Source organism: Sarcophilus harrisii, chromosome 4, assembly GCF_902635505.1.
Source record: "Sarcophilus harrisii chromosome 4, mSarHar1.11, whole genome shotgun sequence".
NCBI classification, from domain to species: domain Eukaryota; kingdom Metazoa; phylum Chordata; class Mammalia; order Dasyuromorphia; family Dasyuridae; genus Sarcophilus; species Sarcophilus harrisii.
This window is the reverse complement of record NC_045429.1, coordinates 278,794,342-278,818,001: the sequence shown is the minus strand read 5'-3', so window position 1 is coordinate 278,818,001 and position 23,660 is coordinate 278,794,342. Positions and strand designations below refer to the sequence as shown.

The 23,660-nt window shown below is 39.1% G+C and overlaps 1 protein-coding gene across 1 annotated transcript in view; it reads left to right on the top strand.

The window, feature by feature from the left end:
• FGD2 (FYVE, RhoGEF and PH domain containing 2) overlaps positions 1–23,660 on the top strand; it is a 42,993-nt gene that overhangs the window by 5,718 nt on the left and 13,615 nt on the right. Inside the window, exons 2-9 of the mRNA XM_023502960.2 lie at positions 1,399–1,738; positions 3,196–3,282; positions 4,716–4,864; positions 5,980–6,136; positions 6,788–6,926; positions 7,669–7,727; positions 8,805–8,951; positions 11,897–11,989. Of these exons, the coding sequence (XP_023358728.1) occupies positions 1,399–1,738; positions 3,196–3,282; positions 4,716–4,864; positions 5,980–6,136; positions 6,788–6,926; positions 7,669–7,727; positions 8,805–8,951; positions 11,897–11,989 (1,171 nt within the window). The remainder of the gene's footprint in view (positions 1–1,398; positions 1,739–3,195; positions 3,283–4,715; positions 4,865–5,979; positions 6,137–6,787; positions 6,927–7,668; positions 7,728–8,804; positions 8,952–11,896; positions 11,990–23,660) is intronic.

Below are 23,660 nucleotides of genomic sequence, written 5' to 3'. Positions count from 1 at the left end.
ATGGGTTACAGGATGATTGAAAGGAGTTGAATCCCCCTCTTTGGAGATGATCACAGATTGAATAACCACTTGTGTATACTGTAGTAAGAGTTTCCTTTCCCAGTTATGTTAATAAGGTACAGGGATGTTTGAAAAATACAGATGAAATCCACTGAAAATTTAACAACTGGCTCCAGCACACCCCAGGGTCACACACACACACACACACATAGATGTATACCTCTGGGTACATACACATATTTAGATACTGTGACTATATTATAATTTATCCAAGTTATATCCATCCATGCTACTTGCAAACTGCTTCCATATATAAATGTATATATAATTATATATAAATTATAAATATATCTATTATGTATTATATAAAATAAAAATTTAAATACATTTGTTTTATATATACTATATTACTCCCTATAATGTGTAAATATGACATATAAAATATTTATATATGGAAACAGTATCATGGATAGCTATAACTTAGGGTATGTTTGTGGAGAGTGGAAGGACCCTGTTCACACTGACAGTCAGCTGATTGGGAAAAAGGCACTGGCAAAGTTCAGGACAAACAAGGCTTCTCCTCCAAGATAGGAATGGAGCTAGACATATCTATGCCCTACCCATCAAATATTTCTATCTAAAGAGAGGATAGACTCAGGACAAAAGCTGCTTCTTTGGTCCTTCTTAAACTATATATAATTCTGAGCAAGTGTACAAGTTCCTCTATAGGGGAATATGGGCTTAAACAGGGAAATAGGTTGTTCCCCAAAAACAAGAAACAAAGTTCATTTTGATTCATGTTCAAAAGCTGAGGTTCCTGAGAAAGAGTGACCTGGAGACAGGGGCAGAATAGGTGGTAGAAGTGGTAGAAAACTTGTTTTCACTTCTGTCTTATTATAAATGTGAGGGCTCCATTACAAGGTTTCTTGTCCCTTCCATTTTTAAATTTGAAATTGTCTTCTCTTCTTCCCTCCCTCCCTACACTAGGAGCTGGAAATTCAAAAAAAGAAAATAAGAAAGAAGCTGAGAGAGAGAATGAGAAAGAGAAGTAAGGGAGGAGGAGATGAGGAGAGAATGGGACAAAAGGGGAATAAAAGAATGAGAAAGAAGAGAGAGAAAGAGTTAGGAAAAGAGTGGAAGAAGAGAGAAAAGGGAAACAGACAGAGATGGGGAAATAAATCCCATCATCTGCTAGAATGGTGGCCAAATCTTGGAAGAGGTGGAGGTGGAAAGGGGAGTGAGTGGACCTTTACTCCCCAGAGCTTTCCAACCCTTAGTTCAACAGTTGCTTCATTGGTTTTTCCCACATGGACACAATTTAAAGTTAGGAAGAGCATAAGAAACCATCTAGTCTAAAATTTAAAAACAATATTCTGTGGTTCTGTGTCCCACATCCAGGGCCTCCCACAAGCAGCAAGCCAAGGAGAGACCTTCTTCTAAAAGCTGTTCTGCCTCCTCTCGGGTAGGACAGCTCACACCATTCTCTCCAGGTCTCCTTGGAGTTAAGACCAAAGACCCCAGTTCTGAGAAAGAGCAGCACATGTCCAAGAAACCTCAGGCTCTTATGGAACCCTTCTTTGATATGACTCCAGGGCTTTGGGAAAGTGAGAGCCTAGAAGACAAATGGAAACCTGGTCACCGGCCAGTCAGCACCAGGTTACTGAACTCCCTGAAGAACAAGATCTCAAGTGGAGGCTGGAAGAAGCCATGTGAAGTCACAGTAAACACCAAGAAGCAGGTTCCTAAGGGCTCATGCTGGGGAAAGGGAGGTGACCCTGCTGTCCATCACCCCTTAGTCATTCCCCATCACACTTCACATTGTGAGCCTCTGGGGTCTAGACTCACAGGGGAATGACCCAAGAGAGAGTTGCCTAACCACCAAAAGCAGCCTTTGGATAGTGAGATGCTTGACTTCTTTCCTGGGCTTCTCCCCATCTCCTCCAAGCTGGGATTCCTCCACACATGGAGCCTCTGTTTCTCTCCTTTCCAAGGAGCTGATATGATGATACAGTGGAAAATGCCTTAATTTGAGAGCAAAGAGCCCGGGTTCTAGCTCTTTTCTATTGACTAGGGTGACCCTGGGGAAAGAATTTTATTTTTCTGAGACTCAGTCTCCACCTATAAAATAGGTATAACATCTGTCTCATGAAGATGTCTAAGGTTCAGTTGAGATAATATATGTACTTTAAAGTACTTTAGAAAGTACAAAGTCCTATTCAAATGTGAAGCATTTCTATTAGTATTGTTATCACTTATCATCATAAATTAGTACGAGTATGTTGCCAGTAGAATAATGTGAAATTTCCAAGATTGTTATATGTTAGGAATTTGTGATAATACTAAAAAAAAAAAAAAAAAACTGTTGGTAGAATGAAGGGGTGACATAAAAGCCTAGACTTGACCAAAGTTGGTTGCCTCAATACCATTCAATAACATTAATTAGCATTTATTAACTATAATAATTAACATAATACATATTAGTTATATGTTATATATTACTATTTGGTTCTCCCCTTCATTAATACATATTAATAAAATATAAAATATAATAATTAAAGATTACAAAGTGCTATTTTATGAATATTATCTCATTTGGTCCTCACAACATTTGGGAAGGTAGATGCTATTATTATACCCATTTAACAGAGGAGGAAACTGAGGTAAAGAAAAGTTAAGTGACTTGTCTAGGGACATACATACAGCTATTTTGTAACTGAGGCAGGATTTGAACTCAATTCTTCATGACTACTATGTAGTTTTCCTGGTTTTCTCAACAAATATATAATAAGCGCCCATAATGACATTCTGTTAAGCCTTGGGGAGATAAAGACAAAAACTAAAAACAATTCTTGGCCTCAAGGGGCTTATTGGGAGGTACAACAGGTGAACAAAGAAGTAAATACAATATAATTTGAAGGAAGAATACCTAGATACCTAAATACCTTATACCTAGAGGGGAATGGCATTCCAGATACAGGGGTCATTAGCAAAGCTAATAATGTGCCCTGGAAGCTGAGGATGGAAAAGGGACTAGTGGGAAATAAGACTGGGAAGATAGGCTGGAGACAGAATAGAAAGGACTTTAATTGTTAACCAGAGGCGTTTGCCTTCCACTGCTTCCTGCACTGTCCTTGTGACCTGTCAGGGGGAATAATGCTCTTGTTTCCATTTCCAACCCCCAACCTGCCTCTCTAGCTGGAGGAGCCAGAAGAGAATAAAATTGTCAGAGAGTTGCTGGAGACAGAGCAGACCTATGTGTCCCGCCTCCACCTGCTGGATCAGGTGAGTGATTGACATGCCCCACCCCCAGTCTCCACCTGCAAGTCTCCCCTCATTTCCTGTTTCAATGTCTTCTGTGTTCAGAGAGGGCAGTGCTGAGGGAAGAAATAAGCATGGATCCAGTGGGAAAGTGGGTTGGGTTTGAAGTCAGGAGAAGTTCCTCTTTAATAAGTAGGAATAATAATAATTTTTTAAACCTCATTATATAATATAATATGCTAATATATGGTAAGTGCTTTACAAATATGATCTCATTTGATGCTCACAACAACTTTGAGAAGTAGATGTTTTTATTATCTCCATTTTACAGATGAGGAAACTGAGGCCAATAGAGGTTAAGTGCCTTGCTCAGGGCCACACAGCTAAATATTAAAGTAAAGCAGGATTCAAACTCAGGTCCTCCTGCCCAGCATGCTGTCCACTGCACACTAACTGCCTAGTGAGTGATATATAAATGCTATCTAATTATTATTTATGGGGCCGTGGATAAATCCTCTCTGAGTCTCAGCTTCATCATGTGCAAAATGAAGGGAAGGACTAAATGTTAACCCCTGAATTCTAGTAAAAAGATGAAATATAAATCTTATATATAAAATATATAATCAGGGCAGCTAGTTGGTATAGTGACTAGAGCACCATCCCTGAAGTAAGGAGGACCTGACTTCAAGTCTGACTCTTAATACTTCCTAGCTGTGTGACCTTGGGCAAGTCACTTAACCTCAATTGCCTCCCCCCCAAAATAAAATAAATAAAATATATAATCTATATATTATATATAATCTTATTTATATATAAATGTTATTTCATCTGACCCTCACAACAACCCTGGGAGGTAGATATTATTATTATTATCCCCATTTTACAGAAGAGGAAACTTGATTCTGAGAGAAGGAAAGTTGCCCAGGATCATTTGGTCACTGGGCAACTGAAACAAGATTCTAAATTCAGGTTTTTCTGACTTCAAGACTGGTATTCCAGCCACTTTACCACATAATTGTCTCCAAATAAAAACTATTAACTTCAATCCTTAAGATTTGCAAAGAGTGGTTTTCACATATTATCTCTTTTGATTTAATTTATTTACCCAAGATCAGAATGGTTATTATATATCAGAAATATGACCTGATTCCAAATCTTTATGACTCCAAGGCCAGTTCTCCATCCATCATCCAAGAGTCAGTAAACTATGGCCCAAGGGCCAAATTTGTCCCATTACAAAATCTCATAAAGATCTAGGGTCTTTGTCAGTCTAAACCCTTATATTGTCTTAAAAGTGCCCATCAGATACCAAATGTGTGAACTTGAGTAGTTCACCAGCTCTCTGTAATTCAGCTTTCCCAATCTCTGTGGGGCTCTGTGAGCCAGACACAGGGCTCCTCTTTCCTAGGAGGGCCTCCTGGTTTCCTTCCATCCCTCTGAATGAATTCTGCTTTCAGGTTTTCTTTGAAGAGCTGCTAAAAGAAGCTCGCAGCAGCAAGGCTTTCTCTGAAGATGTCGTCAAACTCATCTTTTCCAACATCTCCTCCATTCATCAGTTCCACTCCCAGTTCTTTCTCCCAGAGCTTCAGAGGCGTGTGAAGGAATGGTGAGTTGGGGTGACTCCTGGAAGGGGAGAGGTAATATGGCTCAACAATAAGAATCTATCTCATGCTGGAAAAGGTAATAAGAAGCTTTGCTCATAGTAAAAAAAACACCAACTATGTGCCAGACGAGAGCAGCTAGGTGATACAATGGAGAGAGTGCTGGACCAGAAGATGGAAAGGCTTCCCTTTTTTAAGTTTAAATCTGACCTCAGATACTAGCTGTGTGATGCTATTTGCCTCAGTTTCCTCATCTGTAAAATGAGAAGGAGATGGCAGACCATTCCAGTATCTCTGCCAAAAAAACTCCAAATGGGGTCACAAAGAGTCAACCATGACTGAACATGTTTTGAGCACTTTACAAATATTTTCTTCTTTAAGTTTTACAATAATCCTGGGAGATAGGTAATAGTATGATCTCCATTTTACAGTTGAAGAAACTGAGGCAAAAAGAGTTAAATGCCTTCCTTAACTTAACCTTTAACTTAATAAGTATCTGAGGTTAGATTTGAACTTGGGTCTTTACTACTATAGTACCACTGCTCTATCTATTATACCATCCAGCTGCCTTTATGTTTGTTGAACTAAATCGAATTGGATTCCATAAATGGATAATAAGAATTGGAAAGGAACTTTGAGGGCCTCAGTTTACAGATCTGGAAACTGAGGCACAGATAGGGTAAAGTGATTTGTCCACAGTCACTCAGGTATAAGTGGCTTATAACAAATCCTCCAACTCCAAATCCAGCACTCTTTCTTCAGAACCACACTGCAGGTGTGTTGTCAGAGCTACTTCTTGGGGGACATCAGAACTGTCTCGGTCTATTAGAATTATTGGCAACCCCTAATATATTTGGATTATAGGATCATAAATGTAGAATTAGAAGCCATTGAGCCCAACTCCACTAGTTTGTGGAAACTGAGGCTTAGAAAAATTAAACACAAAGAGTCACAAAAGCAAGTATCAGGGATGGGAATTGATTATGAGTCTTAATTCCAAGTCCAACCAGTACCTCACACACTGCACCATAGAGCCTAGATACTAATATTGGTCCAAAGGCCTGAACTAAGGGACAAGGTCCTGGGGATGAGCAGAAGATTGAAGCTATGGTGTCCACAGGGCTGCCGTCCCCCGCATTGGTGATGTGATCCAGAAACTGGCGCCCTTTCTGAAGATGTACAGCGAGTATGTGAAGAACTTTGAGCGGGCAGCAGAGCTGCTGGCCATATGGACAGAGAAGTGCCCGCCCTTCCAAGAAGTCATCACTCGAATCCAGGTGGAGGCCAGAGCAGGGGTGGAGAGGTTCAGAATGGGCACAGGGATGGGAAGGGAAAGCAGAGAGACATCCTACCCTTGGCACTTCAAATTAGGAGAGAACAAACTCTCATCCTTCCTATATCATCATTTGAAAAACTGAGGCTTGAGGAAAATATCTGCTCTTTAATGTAGTCCCTTCATATATCCCATATATAAACCAAGAGTCACCATCCAGGCCTGGTCATCTGGATGACCAGTCTGCCCTTGCTCTATGGCCTCATCCCCCACCTTTCCCTTTCAGGTGAATGGGGACATCACGGACATGTCCATCAGCCTCCCTCTCCTGTCTCTACCTTCCCAAACTATGAATATCTCTGGCCAAATTCATATAATTTCACAGCTAGAAGAGACCTTAAGGATCATATTGTCCCATCCCTTCCTTCCCAGGGGAAGAAAGGGAGATGGAGAGAGGGCAAGGTCACACAGAGAGTTCATGAGAGCTAAAGTTAGAATCCAGGTCTCCTGAATCTTCCCATTACCCCAGGCCATATCTATGCCCTCTAGATCCATCTCCAGGCCTGGAATATCTGAATTTTGCCCCATCTAGGCTGAGTAGCAATATGATTCTCTCTCCACTCTCACCCCCTTTGCTTCCCTTCTTGCCCCCAAGAACAGCGAGGTCTCTGCCAACCTCACCCTGCAACATCACATGCTGGAGCCGGTGCAGAGGATCCCTCGCTATGAGCTGCTGTTGAAGGAGTATGTGGAGAAGCTGCCCCCTGATGCCGCAGACCAGGCCGATGCCCAGAGTAAGGTCTTAGCCCGGAAGCCGTAGGAGGGAATAGCTTGGACAGGGAACGATGAACAGAACCACTCATTTATTCAGTCAGTAATTCAGTTATCCAGCTGGCCTCTCTTCCTGTCCTGAGCCCCCATTGGTAGTGCTTTGCTTGTGACTCTATTAAGACTCTCTCATCTTCTACCTTGTATGCCTTATTCTACAATTACATTCTAATTTTATCCCCCCATATATGTTATCAGTTTTGTCATATTTATTTCAATGTTCTCTTAATATTTGTCAAGTGGAATCAAGCAAATAGATACAGGTGATAGGAGAGAATATAAGGCCTAATTCCTACCCTCAAAGGGCTTATAGAATTTGTACCCTGTTGTAAGGAATCAAACCATAGAGAATAAGATAAAGGAATTGTCCTAAACAAAGGCTGTCTAGCTTATTATAAATAATCATTAAATTGAACGACTTTTCCCCACTACTTTGAACCCTTCATAACATCCACCTTGTATAATCAAGCCTTTTGCCCAAGGAATTGTCCTTACAATAGTCCCCCAAGTTGGGAGTAAGGATAAACTAGGAAAACAAAATAGATGTCCTTCCTGACTTAAGCCTCCCACCTTAGGGCCAGTTGGTTCCAAATACTCCTTGTTTCTTCTCATAATCCATTCTAGACCTGCCTTTCTTTTTTGGTTCTAAAGATCCTCTTTCAAAATTCAGAAGTCCCAGTTTTGTAACTTTGCAACTCTGTCTTTCAGAAGCTCTGGACATGATCTTCTCTGCTGCTCAGCATTCTAATGCAGCCATCAGTGAGATGGTGAGCTGGAACCCTTTAATTCTCAGAAGGGTGGGAGTAGTTGCTTCTGGGGTCTCAAATCCCAAAGTTTCTAATTCCTTCTGATCCTCCCACTAGGGTTCATTGTTCCCTATAGTCCTTAACATTCCTGTACTATGGCTGCCCTTTCATTCCTGAACTTTATCTTTGACTTACTTGGGTCCCCTATAACCACTTGCCCTGGAAGCTGTTATGTCTCTTGGATCCAATCATCCACTAATACACCTTCATTCTCTCATCTCTATCAATCAGCCCAATTTTTGTTAAGCTACAACTATGAGTCAGAGACTGTGCAAGATGCTGGAGTTACCAAAAGTTACCAAAGCTTACATTCTAGCAGAGGAAACGACTTGAAAGCACAAAAATAAATACAAATTTCTAGTAGGGAATAGTAGTAGTTGATGAGACCAGGAAAGGCCTATCAGGACCAGAGACGAAGCAGGTTGTTCACTTCTTGGCAAAGAGATGATGGACTCAGGATGAAGAATGAGTCATATTTTTTGGACATGGCCATGCAGAAATTTGTTTTGTTTGACTACGTATATTTGTTACAAGGATTTTGCTTTTTTCTTTTTTTGCCCCAGTGATGAGGGAAGAGGGAGAGGAAATTAGTTTTTGTTCACTGAATTAAAAATAAACCCTTAAAAAAGAGAAAAAAGTCTCATGTATGAGGTCCCATTTGAGCTCAGCCAGAAACTTCACTTGTTAAGAGGTAGAAACAAGGAGAGAATACATCCCAGACTAGGGGACAGCTTGTGCAAAGTTATGAAAAAGGTGCTCACTTATACAATTTTCTATCTTCTGATATATGCTACCTTCCTACAGGGAAATCTTCCCAAATTAAAATTATATTTTCAGATTAAAAATATACTTTTCAGGCAAAATAGTTTGTTTAGCTCCCTTGTCTGAATGTTTCTTGGGTTCCCAACTCTAAAAGTCAGAGAATTCTAGACCTCTATGATCTAGGATTTCCCTAAGAACCAAGGGCTACAAAATGAGCTAGATATATTTCATATCCTTTTTGAATCAGGTTTTCTCCTTCTCCTTTTCCCTCTCCAGGAACGTCTGCAGAACCTATGGGATGTGTACCAGCGTCTAGGCCTTGAGGATGATATTGTGGATCCCTCCAATGAATTGCTTCAGGAAGGCCCCATCCAGAAGATCTCCTTCAGACACAGCAGCACTATGGAGCGCTACTTGTTCCTGGTAGGGGAGGGGATTCAGAGGAGTGAGACTATTTGTCTCTGGAATATGGCACGGCAAAGGCCTTTCTGACTCCAAGTCCAGCATTTTTAGCCACTATACTATATCATCTAGGTCAGGGACATACAGGTGAATGTTTAACAACCAGCTCTCTGAGAAAAAAAAAGGTATGAAAGACATTCAATCTGCATTATTAATATTTTCTCCATCACTTTCTTGAATCCAAGATTTTTTTAAATTCTGTGGATTAAACTTTCTTAAGTTTTATGAGTTAAATAGAACAATAAACCAAGCCCTATTTTGTAGCTTTGCTGATTTCCAAGATGTAAATGTTTACACAGAAAAATTAACAATTGCTTCTAAGGAATCTATCTAATATAACTTTATTTTATTTTATTTTTTATATTTAAAATCACTTCCAGCTCTGGGCCCCTTTGGTTTTATATCATTCATGAGAATGTCAGAGCAAATCTCTGTACATTACCCTTTAATTTCTTCAGGAGGAAACAATTATTAGCACTCTCTCTTTTTTTGGAATAACTTTTTATTTTTCAAAATATGTGCAAAGATAGTTGTCAACATTCACCCTTGAGAAACCTTGTGTTCCAAATTTTTCTCCCTTTCTTCTCCCTCATCTAGACAGCAAGTAATCCAATATAGGTTAAACGTGCAATTCTTCTAAACATAATTCCACATTTATCATGCTATAGCCTTAGCTCTTTGGTGCCTCATCACATTCAGTTCTGCTTTCTGGGCACCATCTGTCCAATTCTCCACCCTACAGCCCTATTGAGAGGGATCTGCTTGAATCATGAACTTCAAAGACCCCTTTGACTGTTATGGATGGAAAAATTTGGGACATGGAGATGACATTTGGGTAAATACCATTCTTATCATCACAAATGAAAAACAATTCAACTCAGCCCTTTACAGATTAGGAAAGTGACAGAGAAATCAACTGACTTATCCAAGAACTTATTCTGAGCAGTAATAATCATAATAACTAGCATTTATATGGCACTTTAAGATTTACAAAGCATTTTATATATTATCTCATGTGATATTCTCCACAAGAGAGAGGTGTTATTATTATTATCATCCCCATTTTACAGATGAGAAAACTGAGGCAACTATGGAAGACATGGCCCTTGCAACCATGATGGTTCTTTGATGAGAACATGTGCCTGAGGAGACCAAGGAGTGATTCTATTGGCTTCCAAGGGAGAAGCCTTGGACAAGGTGCAGTGTATGGAGAGAGTGAATACTGAGCTGAGAATATGAATTTAATCTGAGTTGGAGCCTTTGGCTGTGCTACTTAATGGGCAGCTAAGTGGCAAAGTGGATTGAATGGAGTTAAGGATACCTGAGTATCCCTCAATATAAACTGCCTCAAATAAACTATGTGACTTTGGGCAAATCACTTAACTGCTTCCTTGCCTCAGTTTTCTCATCTGTAAAATGGAGATGATAATAACAATAACACCTCTCTCTCATGGTTATGGAGAGGATCACGTGATAATATGTAAAATGCTTTGTAAACCTTAACGTGCCATATAAATGCTAATTATTATAATTACTCTTGCTTAGCATGAGCTCTTGGATAAGTCAATTGTGGCTCAATTTCCTCATCTGTAAAGGGCTGAGTGAGTTGAGTTGTTTTCAGTCATGTCTGACTTTGTGATCCCATTTGGGGTTTCCTTGGCAAAGCAGATATGGAAACTGAGGCAAACAGTTAAACAGAATGACTTGTGCAGGATCGTATAGCTAATAAGTATCTGAGGTCACATTTGAACTCAGCTTCTTCTGCCCTCAGGGCTGGCACAATAGCTGGTCTCTCATCTGTAAAAGGGGGTTATTAATACCTGCACTGAGAGAAAGTGTACCTTAGTGGCTTTGGAGTCAGAAATGCCTGGGTTCAAGTCTCATCTCTGACATATACTGACTGTGTGATCCTGGACAAATAGCTTAATCTCCCACCCCTTTGCCCTCAACTATTTAAACTATAAATTGCAAAGCATTTGCATCATTTGCATTTGGAGAAGGGATTTCTGTCCTAGAAGTGCCTTGCCTTAGTGAAATCAAACAACCAGATTTTTTTTTAATTTATGTACATTCATTTTTTACATATTTCCATGTTGGAAATATTGTTGGAAAATCATGTTGGGAGAGAAAAATCAGAACAAAAGGGGAAAATCACCAAAAAGGAAAAATGTTCGAATACTATAGAATATAGAGAGTGTAGTATAATATAGAGGTAAATTATATGGAAATGTAAAATAGAAAATGTTATCTGTATTCAGTCTCTATAGTACTATCTCTGGAAGAAGTTGGCATTTTCCACCCAAAGTTTATTGGAATTACCTTGGATTACTGAATTGTGAATAGCTAAGTTTATCATAGTTGATCACACAACCTTGCTGTTTTCATGTACAACTCAGGAATGTTCTTGTATCTTTCCAGATGTTCTGAAATCAGCCATCCATAATTTCTTATAGAAAAATAATATTCCATTACTTTCATTTATTCAACCATTTCCCAGTTTCTGGGAATCCACTCATTTTCCAATTCTTTGCCACTACAAAAAATAGCTGCTGCAAACATTTTTGCACATGTGGGTCCTTTTCCCTCTTCTATGATCTCTTTGGGATATAGATCCACCACTAAGTGGCACTGCTGGATCAAAGAGTAGTTTGCTAGCCATAGTTCCAAATTGCTCTTCAGAATTGCATCAGTTCATAACCCTACCAACAATGTATTAGTGTTTCAGTTTTCCCACATCCTTTTCAACATTTAACAGATCCAGATTTTTAAAGTATTTATACAGATAGTATTCACACTATTGGGCTGTTGTGAGAGTCAAATGAAATAATGTATGTAGCACTTTAAAATGTTATGTTCATGTTTACCATTATTATTTTAACAGTGACCCCATCTCTTTCCTCCACCAGTTCAACAATATGCTGCTGTACTGTGTGCCCAAGGTAATTCAGGTTGGAGCTCAATTCCAGGTGAGGACACGAATAGATGTGGCTGGGATGAAGGTAAGATTCTCTCTGGACCTTCTAGTCTATTTATTGTATTTATATCTTCTGTTTTTATATCATCTTTCCCCAAAAAAATGTATCCTTCTCTTCTCCCCTACCTAGTAAGCCATACCTTACAATAAATAAAATACATGGGAGTGGTGTGACTAAATATGTAGATGAAGTATGATGAAATCTGACCTAAACCCACTTGGTCTCTGAGGGAAATGACTGTCTTTCCCCTTTTTTGGGGGAGTAGAAGAAATATTGTCCAAACCCTTTCAGCAGATTCAGTATGGAGAGAAGTAGGTGAGAGACTAGGCCCAGGACCTCCAAAGCTGGGAAATCTGTCCTTGAAACTCCAAAAAGCATATCAGACTACTGCCAACTGCCAAATCTTTAGTCTAAGGAAACACAATAAGCTCAGAACAAAAGTTGTTTCCCTGATCTCTCTTTGGGGGGAGAGCATCTCCTAGCTTGCACTTGCTAGTTTAGTCCCCTCCTACCAATCTAAAAGGCTGTCATAAGTAAAAATAATAAAATAAGCCCATTTATCCAAGTAAAACAGTAAGTAGAAGATAATTCAGAGACATTCTACAGATTTGAATATATAAAATAAAGAATATATCAGAGAACATTACTAAAGTGAATGAGACCTTCAACTGGGGGTTGAGATAAGATCTCAGCTGAAACCAGGACAAAGATGATGATATCACAAAAGAGAGGTCCATAGTCTCCCTAGAGATCAAGGAACATGAGGGAATCGGTTCCAATACATATTCCTGGGTCAGACTCTAATCTGCCATTCATCTTCCCCCCTCTCTCTCTCTCTCTTTCTTTCTCTCTCTCTCTCTCTCTCCTCTCTTCTCTCTTCTCTTTCCTCTCTCCTCTTCTTACTTTTCCTTTCTTTTCTTTCTCTTTCTCCCTCTTTCTCTCTCTCTCCTTTCTTTTTTCTTTTATCTTTCTCTCACACAAACACACACGCACACAAACACACACACACACACACACACACACACCCTTCCAATAGGTCCTTCTGCCACATGTCTCTCTAAAGAGTTTTTGGAACCAACTCAAGTAAGTCCCTCATCACACTGTTATGCTTAGCATGATCCTCAGTCAATCAGGAGTAGCATATCCCTTCAAATATATCACAAGAAGCACAGGGCTGCCCTGCCACAAAAATGCCTCTGGTTTGGATAGAAGCGGAATTACACAAAGAATGAGAAAAAAAAAAAAAAAAAGACAAAAATCTCCCCAAACCAGTTCACCAAAAACCAATCAACGTAATATTTTTATCTAAGAGCATTCTATACCCATATATAGCAACATTCTACACCCATAGTCTTCCATATCTGAAAAAAGGGAGGGGTTATTTTTTCAACTTCCCTCCAGGGACTCCACCACCTCAACCAGCATTTGCTTCTTGAACAGGAGCAGAGATTTAAAGATAGTGAGGAAGAGTGTGCTCTGGGAGCAGAAAAGGATTAATCCAACGTAGCTCCTTGGGACCCTAGTCTAGGTGAGCCCTAGACAATGATGGAGGACAAGTTTCCCCAAGGAAAAGAGCAATCGTATGCCATGGAAGGAGCAAAGGATTTACAAAGTGAGTTAGGAGACCTGGTTCAAATTCTGGCTTTGCTACTTGTCACCCATTAATTATGGAACGCCATCTATTTTACCCAATTTATTGATAAAAATGTTGATTAGCATAGAGGCAACATTCTGCTACAGAATGTTGTTGTTCAGTCATTTCTCAATTGTATCTAACTTTATGATCCCATTTGGGTTTCTCTTAGCAAAGGTACTAGAATGGTTTGCCATTTATTTCCCCAGTTCATTTTACAGATGAGGAAACAGAAACAGGGTTAAGTGACTTGCCCAGGGTCATATAACTAAGATTTGTCTGAGGTTGGATTTACACTGAGGAAGATGAGTCTGTCTGACTCCAGCCCTAGCATTTTATGCACTATGGCGCCACCTAGCAGCTCTCTAGAATCATTGGAATCATGAATAGACCTATTGGCCGTTGTGAGTCCAATTCATATATAAAAGGAATCCCCACTATAACATATCTGAGAAGTGATCATCCAGCAGAAGCTGGAAGATGTCTAAGGAGAGAAAGCCCAATCCCTCGCGAAAGAAGCCCATTACATTTTGGATAGCTCTTAATTTCCTGACACTGAGCCTAAACTGAGCTAACTGCACCTTCCATTTCTTGCTTATGGCTCCTAAGCTGAACAAATTTAACCCTTCCTCCACATTTAATTCCTCTGTGACAGCTCTTCAAAAACTTGAAAACACTGTCAGAGAGTTCTGAGTCACCTACTTTCTGTGACTTTTTGGTTCTAGTCATTTCACCAATTCTGAATCTATCTAGTTATAATCTCAACCATCCTTCATCTCTCCATCTAGTCCACAAAGGTATAATGAGAGCCTTCGGCAAACGTCTTGCTGAAATCCAGGTAAACTGTGCCTATTTTATTTCCCATCATCTGCCAAAAGCTAATATGGTGCTCCATGGGCTCCCTCAACCAACTCCCATAGTTCCCCCAGGGAGATATTTATGCTTTTGTTGCTTAGTCATTTCTGACTTTTCTGTGATGCTATTTGAGGTTTTCTTGGCAAAGATTCTGGAGTAGTTTGTCATTTACTTCTCCAGCTTATTTTACAGATGAGGAAACTGAGGCAAACAGGGTGAATTGTTAGCCAGAAAGTGACTGAGGCTGGATTTGAACTCAGAAATATGAATGAGTTCCCACCCAGTGCTTTATCCACTGCCCCACCTAGCTGACTCTTTGGGATATTAGTCCAGTTCAATATATAAATTGGATCTATAAACTTAAATCTAAACCCTGAGTAGTTTAATTATTTGCTAGTAGAAACAAAGGCATTACTGAGAAGCTATAGTGACAATGAACAGCTAAATGGAATCAGTAAGAAATCTTCATGAGTTCAAATCTAACACCATATACACTAGCTGGGCACGTCATTTAACCCTGTTTGCCTCAGTTTCCATGATATATCACTCCAGTATCTTTGTCAAGAAAACCCAAAATGAGGTCATGAAGAGTTGACATGATTGAAAAACAGAGAAAAAAATTTAGTGAGAGCAGTAGTAGCAAAACATTCCCCTTCTCCCCATAAACATAGAATACACTCTCATATATACAAACAGATCCGTGAGAAGAGTAAGGATACACAAAGCTCATACTAGTGTAAACACTCTCAGAGTGGTACATATTAGTGAACATAACTTCCCTTCTTAAGTTCTCAGAAACTTCTTTAAAAATGAGTTCTAGAAATATTCAAGTCAAGCTCAGTAGTCTACAAGTTTGAAGAATCTATCTTTTCCTTCCTTTCTTGATAAACTAGACAATATTTTCTTGTCTCTAGTTCTGTGGTACCCATCCTATTCTCTGTTGTTGTTTTTTCAGATGTCACTGATAGTGGCTTAGCAATCAGATCTACAAATTATCTCAGTGCTGAGGGGTGTGGTTTGTTTTAAACTAGCAACTCAAACTCAATGAAAGGAGTTAGGTGCTTGCTTGCTATAGCCTCACTTATCTTGGGTTTCAAATTTTGTTGATCACTTTTTTTCTATCTTTCCCAGTTAGATCATTATTTTAGGTAGAAAAAGGAGGAAAATAAGCCTTGAGTAATTCAGTTTTTTCTTTAGCATCCATCATCACTGTTACCCTGAACAGCAAGTTCCTTATCTCTTCTTTGATCTTCCTTTTGGTCTCCAGCATAGCTTATAAAAAGTCCCCTCCTCCTTTATCAGTGCAGCTAGGTGATACAAAGGATGGAATTCTGGGCTGAGTTCAAATCCAGTTTCAAACATTTACTAGCTATGTGACCCCGAGCAAGTCTTGTTTACCTCAGTTTTTTTTTCCTCTGTTGTACCACCTAGCCACCTTTCTTTGTGTGTGATCTTTATGTGATATCACCTGTCTTTGCTCTCATCTTCTAGTCCATGTCTTTAGAAAGTCAAGTTCAATTGTCCCTCTTTTATCAGTATCTCTAGAAAGCTGCTCCTTTTCTTCCTTGTTAAAATAATTTATCTAGTTAGAATTTCATTGTTGAGAGCATCCTGTCTCTCTTGAGCCAACATTTCATATAGAATCTTTTATATAATAATTTTTTATTTTTCAAAATATTTGCAAAGATAGTTTGCAAAAACCCTTGCAAAACCTGTGTATCATATTTTTCTCCGTCCTTCCTCACCTATTCCCTCCCCTAGACAGCATAGGTTATCCTATCCAACATAGGTTAAATTTGTGCAGTTCTTCAAAACATATTTCCACATTTGTCATCGCATAGCATCTTAAGCCATGAGATGCTATTTATCTTTTCTCCTAACTCTTCACTCTCTCCAAATTTAGTACAGTTCATGTCTGATTCTCAGATGGGGTGTTTACTTCCTTCCAAAGTTTTGGTTGTTTTTACTTAAGTTCTTCCTTATTAGTCAGAATCTAATCCAGAACAGCAGTTCCTCTCCTTACTTCCTCAAACTTTTGATCAGCCACTTTGCTTTTATCAAAAAGTTCTAGCAGATGGAAAGGCAGTAGCTTCAATTGCCTTATCTTCTCTCTGTCCCTGAATATATACTGCCTATATCTTGTTTGTTTATTTACTTCTGATCATAAATAAATGAGTGTCTAGAAACCAAGTTATGATGTTGAGATCTTTAAAAGGTTAGAGGAAGTAAAAGAAATCTCCTCAGCAACAGATACAGTAGTTGAGACAATTATCAGGGAGAAGCAGCAGCTGTGTTTGGTAAAGTCCTAGACTTGTAGAGCAACTTATGTGATTCAGTCCAGCAGGAGATTGAGATGACAAGTCCTGCAATTACAGATTTCAGGTGTATCCTGGCTAATTTTCCCAAAAAAAATTCTAAAATTTTTCTAGTTCCAGGAAAGAACTGCCTTTTGATTTAGAGTCATCCCAAAATCTACCAGAAATGATTTTCTTGTAACATATACACCTGGGAGACTATAGTGTCACCTGTAACAAGTCAAGCTGAATCCGGATAGAGTAAGTCCTTCCAGGATACACTGTCGCAACTGCCAGGTCAATCTTCTATTGGGGTAGGTCAAGCAAGTCATATCTCAAGGCTGATTCTTCATCAGATTCAGTTATTGATATCCACTCAGGTTGCTGGGGGGATCACTTGTAATTGTTCCTCCTTTTGAAACTCACAAGGTCACAACATGAATTATACTCATTTACTGAAGAAAAAAGAAGTAAACAGCAGAGACAGAATCATGGGTCCAGGGACATGTAGTAGCCAAGTGAAGAGATAAAAGCAGCTGAATCCATCACCCTTTCTTCCACCTGGAGGCTCATGGTAATCTTCCTAACCAGTTTCAAAGCAATACATGGAACACTGAGAAAGGAAGAAAAGAAAGGAAATAAGAATTTAATGTTATAGAACCCACCACGGAAGAAAAAATGTAAAAAAATCCAAAGGAGAGATATAGTGATCCTTTTTTATATAAATTCAGTTCTTGTTCTTTCATCAGCCCTTCTAGCTCCAAAGCCAACCAGAAAATTCATTGTCACCACATAGCACTAGCCTTTCAGTCACTCATGACTAAAAGAAGGCTGCTAGGATGCATAGTGGATAAAGCATAAGGCCTAAAGTCAGGAAAACCTGAGTTCAAATCCTTCCTCAAACACTTACTAGCTATATGATTTTAGGCAAGTCACTTTACTGCTGCTGCCTCCATTTCCCTATCTGTAAAATGGGAATAATAATGGCACCTACCTCTCAGGGTTATCATGAGGATCTAATGAATAATATTTGTGAAGAACTTAGTACAATACCTAGTACATAGTAGGTACTAAAAGATTTGTTTCTTTCCTTTCCTTCTTTGCCTAATGTTCTATTGATTGAAACTAGATAGAGATTATTGTGCATGCTTTATATAACCACTAGGAAGGGCAAATTTACACTTGTTCTAAAGACGCCCATTTACCATTTTGCTTTGAAATTTCCAATTTGCTCCAAACTGAATATCTATACATAGATTCTGAAATAATGAATATTATTACTATCTTTTTTCTGGATATTGTCTCCTAGGAACTGCTTTATATCCAAACATATATAAATCAGAAATGGATCATGTGTGAGGGATAGCAAATAAATTAGCATTGTCCATGTGAAGTGAAAGAATGAAGAATTAAGTATGACAATGAAGTCATGAATTTGGATGACTTTAAGGATAGAGCTAACTTCAAAAATTATAGGAAAGTTCAGAAAAAGGATGAATTTAGGGAGAAGGTAGTAAGCTCTATTTGAACATCTTGAATTTGAGATACCTTTGAGACATCCAGTTAGAAATGGACAGCAGGTATTTGATGATGTGGAATTAGACCTAAGAAGAGGGACTAAAGCAGGATATATTTAATACATGATAACTGATGAGGTCACTAAGTGAGTGAGTTTAGAAAGAGAGACTAGGATAATACTTTAGTATACATGCACATTTAGTGGATGTGACTTGGATGATGATCCAGCCAAGGTGAGTAAGAAAGAGCAAACAGGTAAGAGAACAAAGGAGAGCAATGTCACAAATCCCCAGAGAGGAAAGAGTTTTCAAGAAGAGAGAGTAACTAACAATGTCAAGTTAGGATAGAGAGGTTAAGAATGGTATAGAAAGGTCAAGAAGGATGAGGAGTGAGAAAAGGTCTTAAGATTTGCTGATGAATATATCACTTAGTGACTTTAAGAAGAGCTTTTGTTGAATAATAAGATTAGAATCCATATTTCAAACAATATTTAGAAGAGTGAAAAGAGAGAAAGTGGAATGACTGGATTTTGATGGCTTTTTCAAGGAGTTTGGCTAAAAAAACAAAAAGGAGGAGAATTATAGGATGATAGCTAGTGTGGATAGTAGGATCTAATTTGGATTTTTGAAGGACAAGGGAAGATTAGAATCTTTCACCTTCTCATTTAGCAAGGACATTGACCCACAAGTGGATGTAGTTGTTATTTGGTACACTGGAAGAAACACAAACACATTCTCTGTATATCAATGGATTATTCTCCTTGCCTTTCATATTTGATTTTTACAACATGATTTTCAGTTCTTTTACTGTAAACTCTCATTAGCAAACCACTTGTTGCCCATATCTGTTTACTATTTAGGAGGGTCTGTCTGTGTTCCTAAATAAGAATTTTATAAATACCTTTTCCATCTTTTTCTCAGGATTTTCCTGCTTTCTTCTGCTACTCCCACTCACTAAATTTGCAATTCCTAGGTTATAATATAGTTTTTACCTTTAAAAATAACTAGCCTCAGTTCTTGGCACTCTTTTACAGATGTCCAAATTATGGTCAATTTTTGCCTTTTCTTTTCTATCTTCCCCTCTCATTGGTCAATCGGAAATCAAAAGGTAGCAATGTGAAATATTGTATATAGCATTAGTCTTATCCTGCTTCAGGGAGTTAGTGATTATGTAATGCTAAGAACCTAGCTAAGAACCTAAGAACCTCAGAACCTAAATTTCCTCATTTGTAAAAGAGAGAAAACAGCATAATAGTATTGTTACCAAACTCAATTGAGATGATGTGACACTGAAAAGGTGTATGGGGGTAAGAGATCGCATCAATCAGTCAACAAACATTTATTAAGCATCTACTATATGGCAGGCACTGTGCTAAGTGCTGGGGATACAGAGAAAGGCAAAAGACACTCCCAGTTCTCAAAAAGCTCACAATCTAATAGAGAAGACAACATGCAAACAACTATGTAAAAACAAGCTATAGACGGGATAAATTGGAGCTAATCAACAAAGAGAAAGCACTGAACTTAAGGAATTAGGAAGGGTTATCTTTAAAAGAAAGCAGGATTTTAACTGGGAAGAAAATCATGTAAGCCAGGTGGTAGAACTGAGGACAGAGAGCATTCCAGGCATGGGGGGACAGTGAGCGAAAATGCCTAGTGTTCTGTGAATTGAAGGGAACTTACACTTGCAATTACATATGAGTACAGCAGTGTATGTAATATACACTTGGAATTCCATGAAAAATCTCCTAACTGCTCTTCCTCATAGTAAAAAAATAATACTTTGATAAAAACAAATATTTTGAGAAACACTGCAATAATATATGCAAAATTACTTTGCAAACTTTAAAATGTTATATAAATGTGAGCTATTATTTATGTTCTGCATAATAATACACACCTCCAGTCATAATAAAACCATTCCTTTATGAAAAAGGAATTTTAAAAGCTGCCTTGTTGCATCCTAGGCAGCTGCCAACTTTCCTACCCCAGGCCTGGCACTTTACCCAACCTCCTGAATTACTCTTCTGTGCCAGACCCAACACACAGTGAGCCCCAGTCAAACTATGTTGACTCCAAATCAGATGGAGAGTGTCAGGATCAGGACCTGTTGGCTACTGTTGGGAGCCTGTAGCTGGCATTCAAAGGGCATCTCAGACTGGAATTTTCTGGGCATTGCTCTGCCTGCCTATTCTTGGAGAGGCTGTAAATTACTATCTGGAAGCTTATGCCCTTGATTTGGCTCAGACTTTTTTTTTTCTCCTGAAGTCAATCCTCAGCCTTCTGGGGAATGAAGCATTATTTCTTCCAATGAACACAGAGTCACTATCCAAGGCTTGCATTCTTAGACATGCCCAGGAATTCATATTGTACAGATGAGCATAAGAGAACATTTCAGGAACATACAATAACCATTTCTTGAATACCTACTGTGAGACTGGCATTGTGCTTAGTGCTGAGGATACAAATAAGAAAAAGAAAAAAAAAGCTCTGCCTTCAAGAAGCTTATAATGTAATGGGGGAAGATAAAACACAAAAGGGGACCAGAAAGTGTAGGAGGGAGAATGTACCCTTCACGGGGGCATGATGAGAGTGGAGAGGAATCCAAAAAATTCAGCTGATGGGACATGAAGAGTTTGCTGGACTTCTGAGAATTGTGAGCTTTGGGAGGAGTTTTTTCCTCCTTTCTCTAACCCTCCAATCAAAAGTGCAGAATCTACTGAGGATTCTGAGGAAGCTTGAGTGCAGCTGAAGCAATATTTCTGATAAGTTTTGATGAGGAATGCATCTTTGCATCATGGGCACATGTGATAACATAGGTTATCACAAACAGATGAAAGAAACAGATTCAGAGAGACAGAAACAGAGAAAGACAGTCACATTTATATTTATCACATAAATATCACATCATATAAAGATATCATGTGTGAAATATAAATATGATATTGTCATATGTAAATGTGTACATATATCTACATGTAAGTATATTGCACACATTGATGTTTTTATGTACATATGCATGTCTATTCTTATGTGTGCATAAATGTATACACATGTATAGATATAGTTTAGATATAGTATAAACATAGACATCCATATATACATATACACATTATACATATACATACATAGATAGATATAGATATAAATATAGATATAGATATAGATATAGATGGGGAATTTCCTTATTCCCAAGATACTACTTGACACTTCTCCCCACAGTGGTTCAGAGATGGCCAGCCCCATGTCTTGGAAGACTTTTTTGGTACTTTACCAATTTAAACTTCTAAAGAAGTTAGAGGAGAAGATGGAGCTCTGAAAAGGAAGAGGAAGTAGTGTCCTAGACCACTGGAGGTCAGGGATAGGCAAAGAGGTTCAGTGTGAGACTTCCTTTGAGGTCTGATTATCTTTCCCATTGTCTGTCTTTGATACTTCCTCTCACCTACCTCTTCACCCAACTTCCCATTCAACAAAATCTGTCCCAGGTGCTAGAACTACTGATTCAGATCTGGTCATGTGTTTACATAACTGATGTATATGTTGGAAGGATATGTTGGCTGTGTGTATCTCAAAACATCTCTGTGTGTGTGTGTCTCCCTGTTCTATGTGTTTATGTATCTCTGCCAGGGTCTATGTGTCTGAGTATGTCTATAAATGTGTATCTAAATAAGGATGTCCAAGGAAAGTTTGCAGGTGCATGTGTTTGTGAGTATTCCTCCCTGTCTATGGATTTCTAAGAGTGTGTCTAAGGCCATTGGTTCCATTATGTCCCCATGCATATCCATAAGTATGTGTGTATGTGTGTGCGTGCTCCCACAAGTACACTACCTTTTTCTGAAGGGGATACCATTTCTAGGGAAGGGAAGGGATTAATTCTAATGTCTGCTGTTCATCTGAGAGGCGTCTCCTAGAATATCAAAATTAGGAGGGGTCTTACAACATGGAATGTCAGAGCATAGAAGTTCAGAGCTGGGAGGGATCTTGAAAACCATCTCTTCCAGTCCCTTCCTTTAACTTTATTGGCTTAAGAGCCTGTTCCTGTGGTTTGGAACCAGACTGGTCTACAGGCAAAACAATGAAGTCATCCAAGGAGATGTGGCCTCCTCCTCCCCCAGGCCTCACCATCCTGGTCCCTGATCCCTGCCCTCCCCCATCTCTTCCTGAGGGAAGCATCCTGTGTGGTCTTGTTGTCTGTACTATAATTTCCAAGGGCAGCATTTCTCAAACTAATTTGGCCAAGAGAAATTCTTGGACTTGAAATACATTGATAGAATACATAAATGCTAATTGAGAAAGGATGAGAGAATGAAATAACCAAGCTTGGGAAATGTTGGAATAAAGTAAGTGAAATTAAAAAGCCTATTTTCATGCCAAAAAAATGTTGTCATACATAATAGATACATTTGATTTATTCTAGGAAAAGATTTTTATACTAGCAATATTTTCCTTTCTACCAAGGACATCGTGGCTCCCCAGGGGATAAAATATTGACCTTGGAGTCAGGAAGACCTGATATGTATTAGCTGTGTGACCCTGAACAAGTCACTTAACCTCTGCCTCAGTTTCCTCATCTGTAAAATGGAAATAGTAATAGCACCCGATGAGAAGAATAAATAAAATAACATATATGGTGCTTGGCAAACCTTCAGGTGTTATATAAATGCTAGCTGTTATTATTTCCACTAGCATAAAAATTTCTCATAGGCCTACATGCTCACATTGCTTCAAACACCAGGGTTCAGAGGAACATTTGGGAAGTTTGTTAGATCCCTCACAGCAACTTCTCAGAGGTAGGTACTTTTATTATCTTCATTGTATAGTTGAGGAAACTATGCCCAGGGTTACACAGTTAGTAACTGGGCTAGATTTAAACTCAGGAATTGGAGTCTTCCTAACTCCAGACTGATGCTCTATCCACTACAGCGCCACCTAGCTGCTCCCTTTCTCATAAGTAGAGCTATGGAAGGGGCTGTCTCTCGCTGGAGACCTGGTGCTCTATCACTGCAGCGCCACCTAGCTGCTCCCTTTCTCATAAGCAGAGCTATGGAAGGGGCTGTATCTTACTGGAGACCTGGTGCTCTATCCACTACAACGCCACCTAGCTGATCCCTTTCTCATAAGTAGAGCTATGAAAGGGGCTGCCTCTCGCTGGAGACTTGGTGCTCTATCACTGCAGCGCCACCTAGCTGCTCCCTTTCTCATAAGCAGAGCTATGGAAGGGGCTGTATCTTACTGGAGACCTGGTGCTCTATCCACTACAACGCCACCTAGCTGATCCCTTTCTCATAAGTAGAGCTATGAAAGGGGCTGCCTCTCGCTGGAGACTTGGTGCTCTATCACTGCAGCGCCACCTAGCTGCTCCCTTTCTCATAAGTAGAGCTATGGAAGGGACTGCC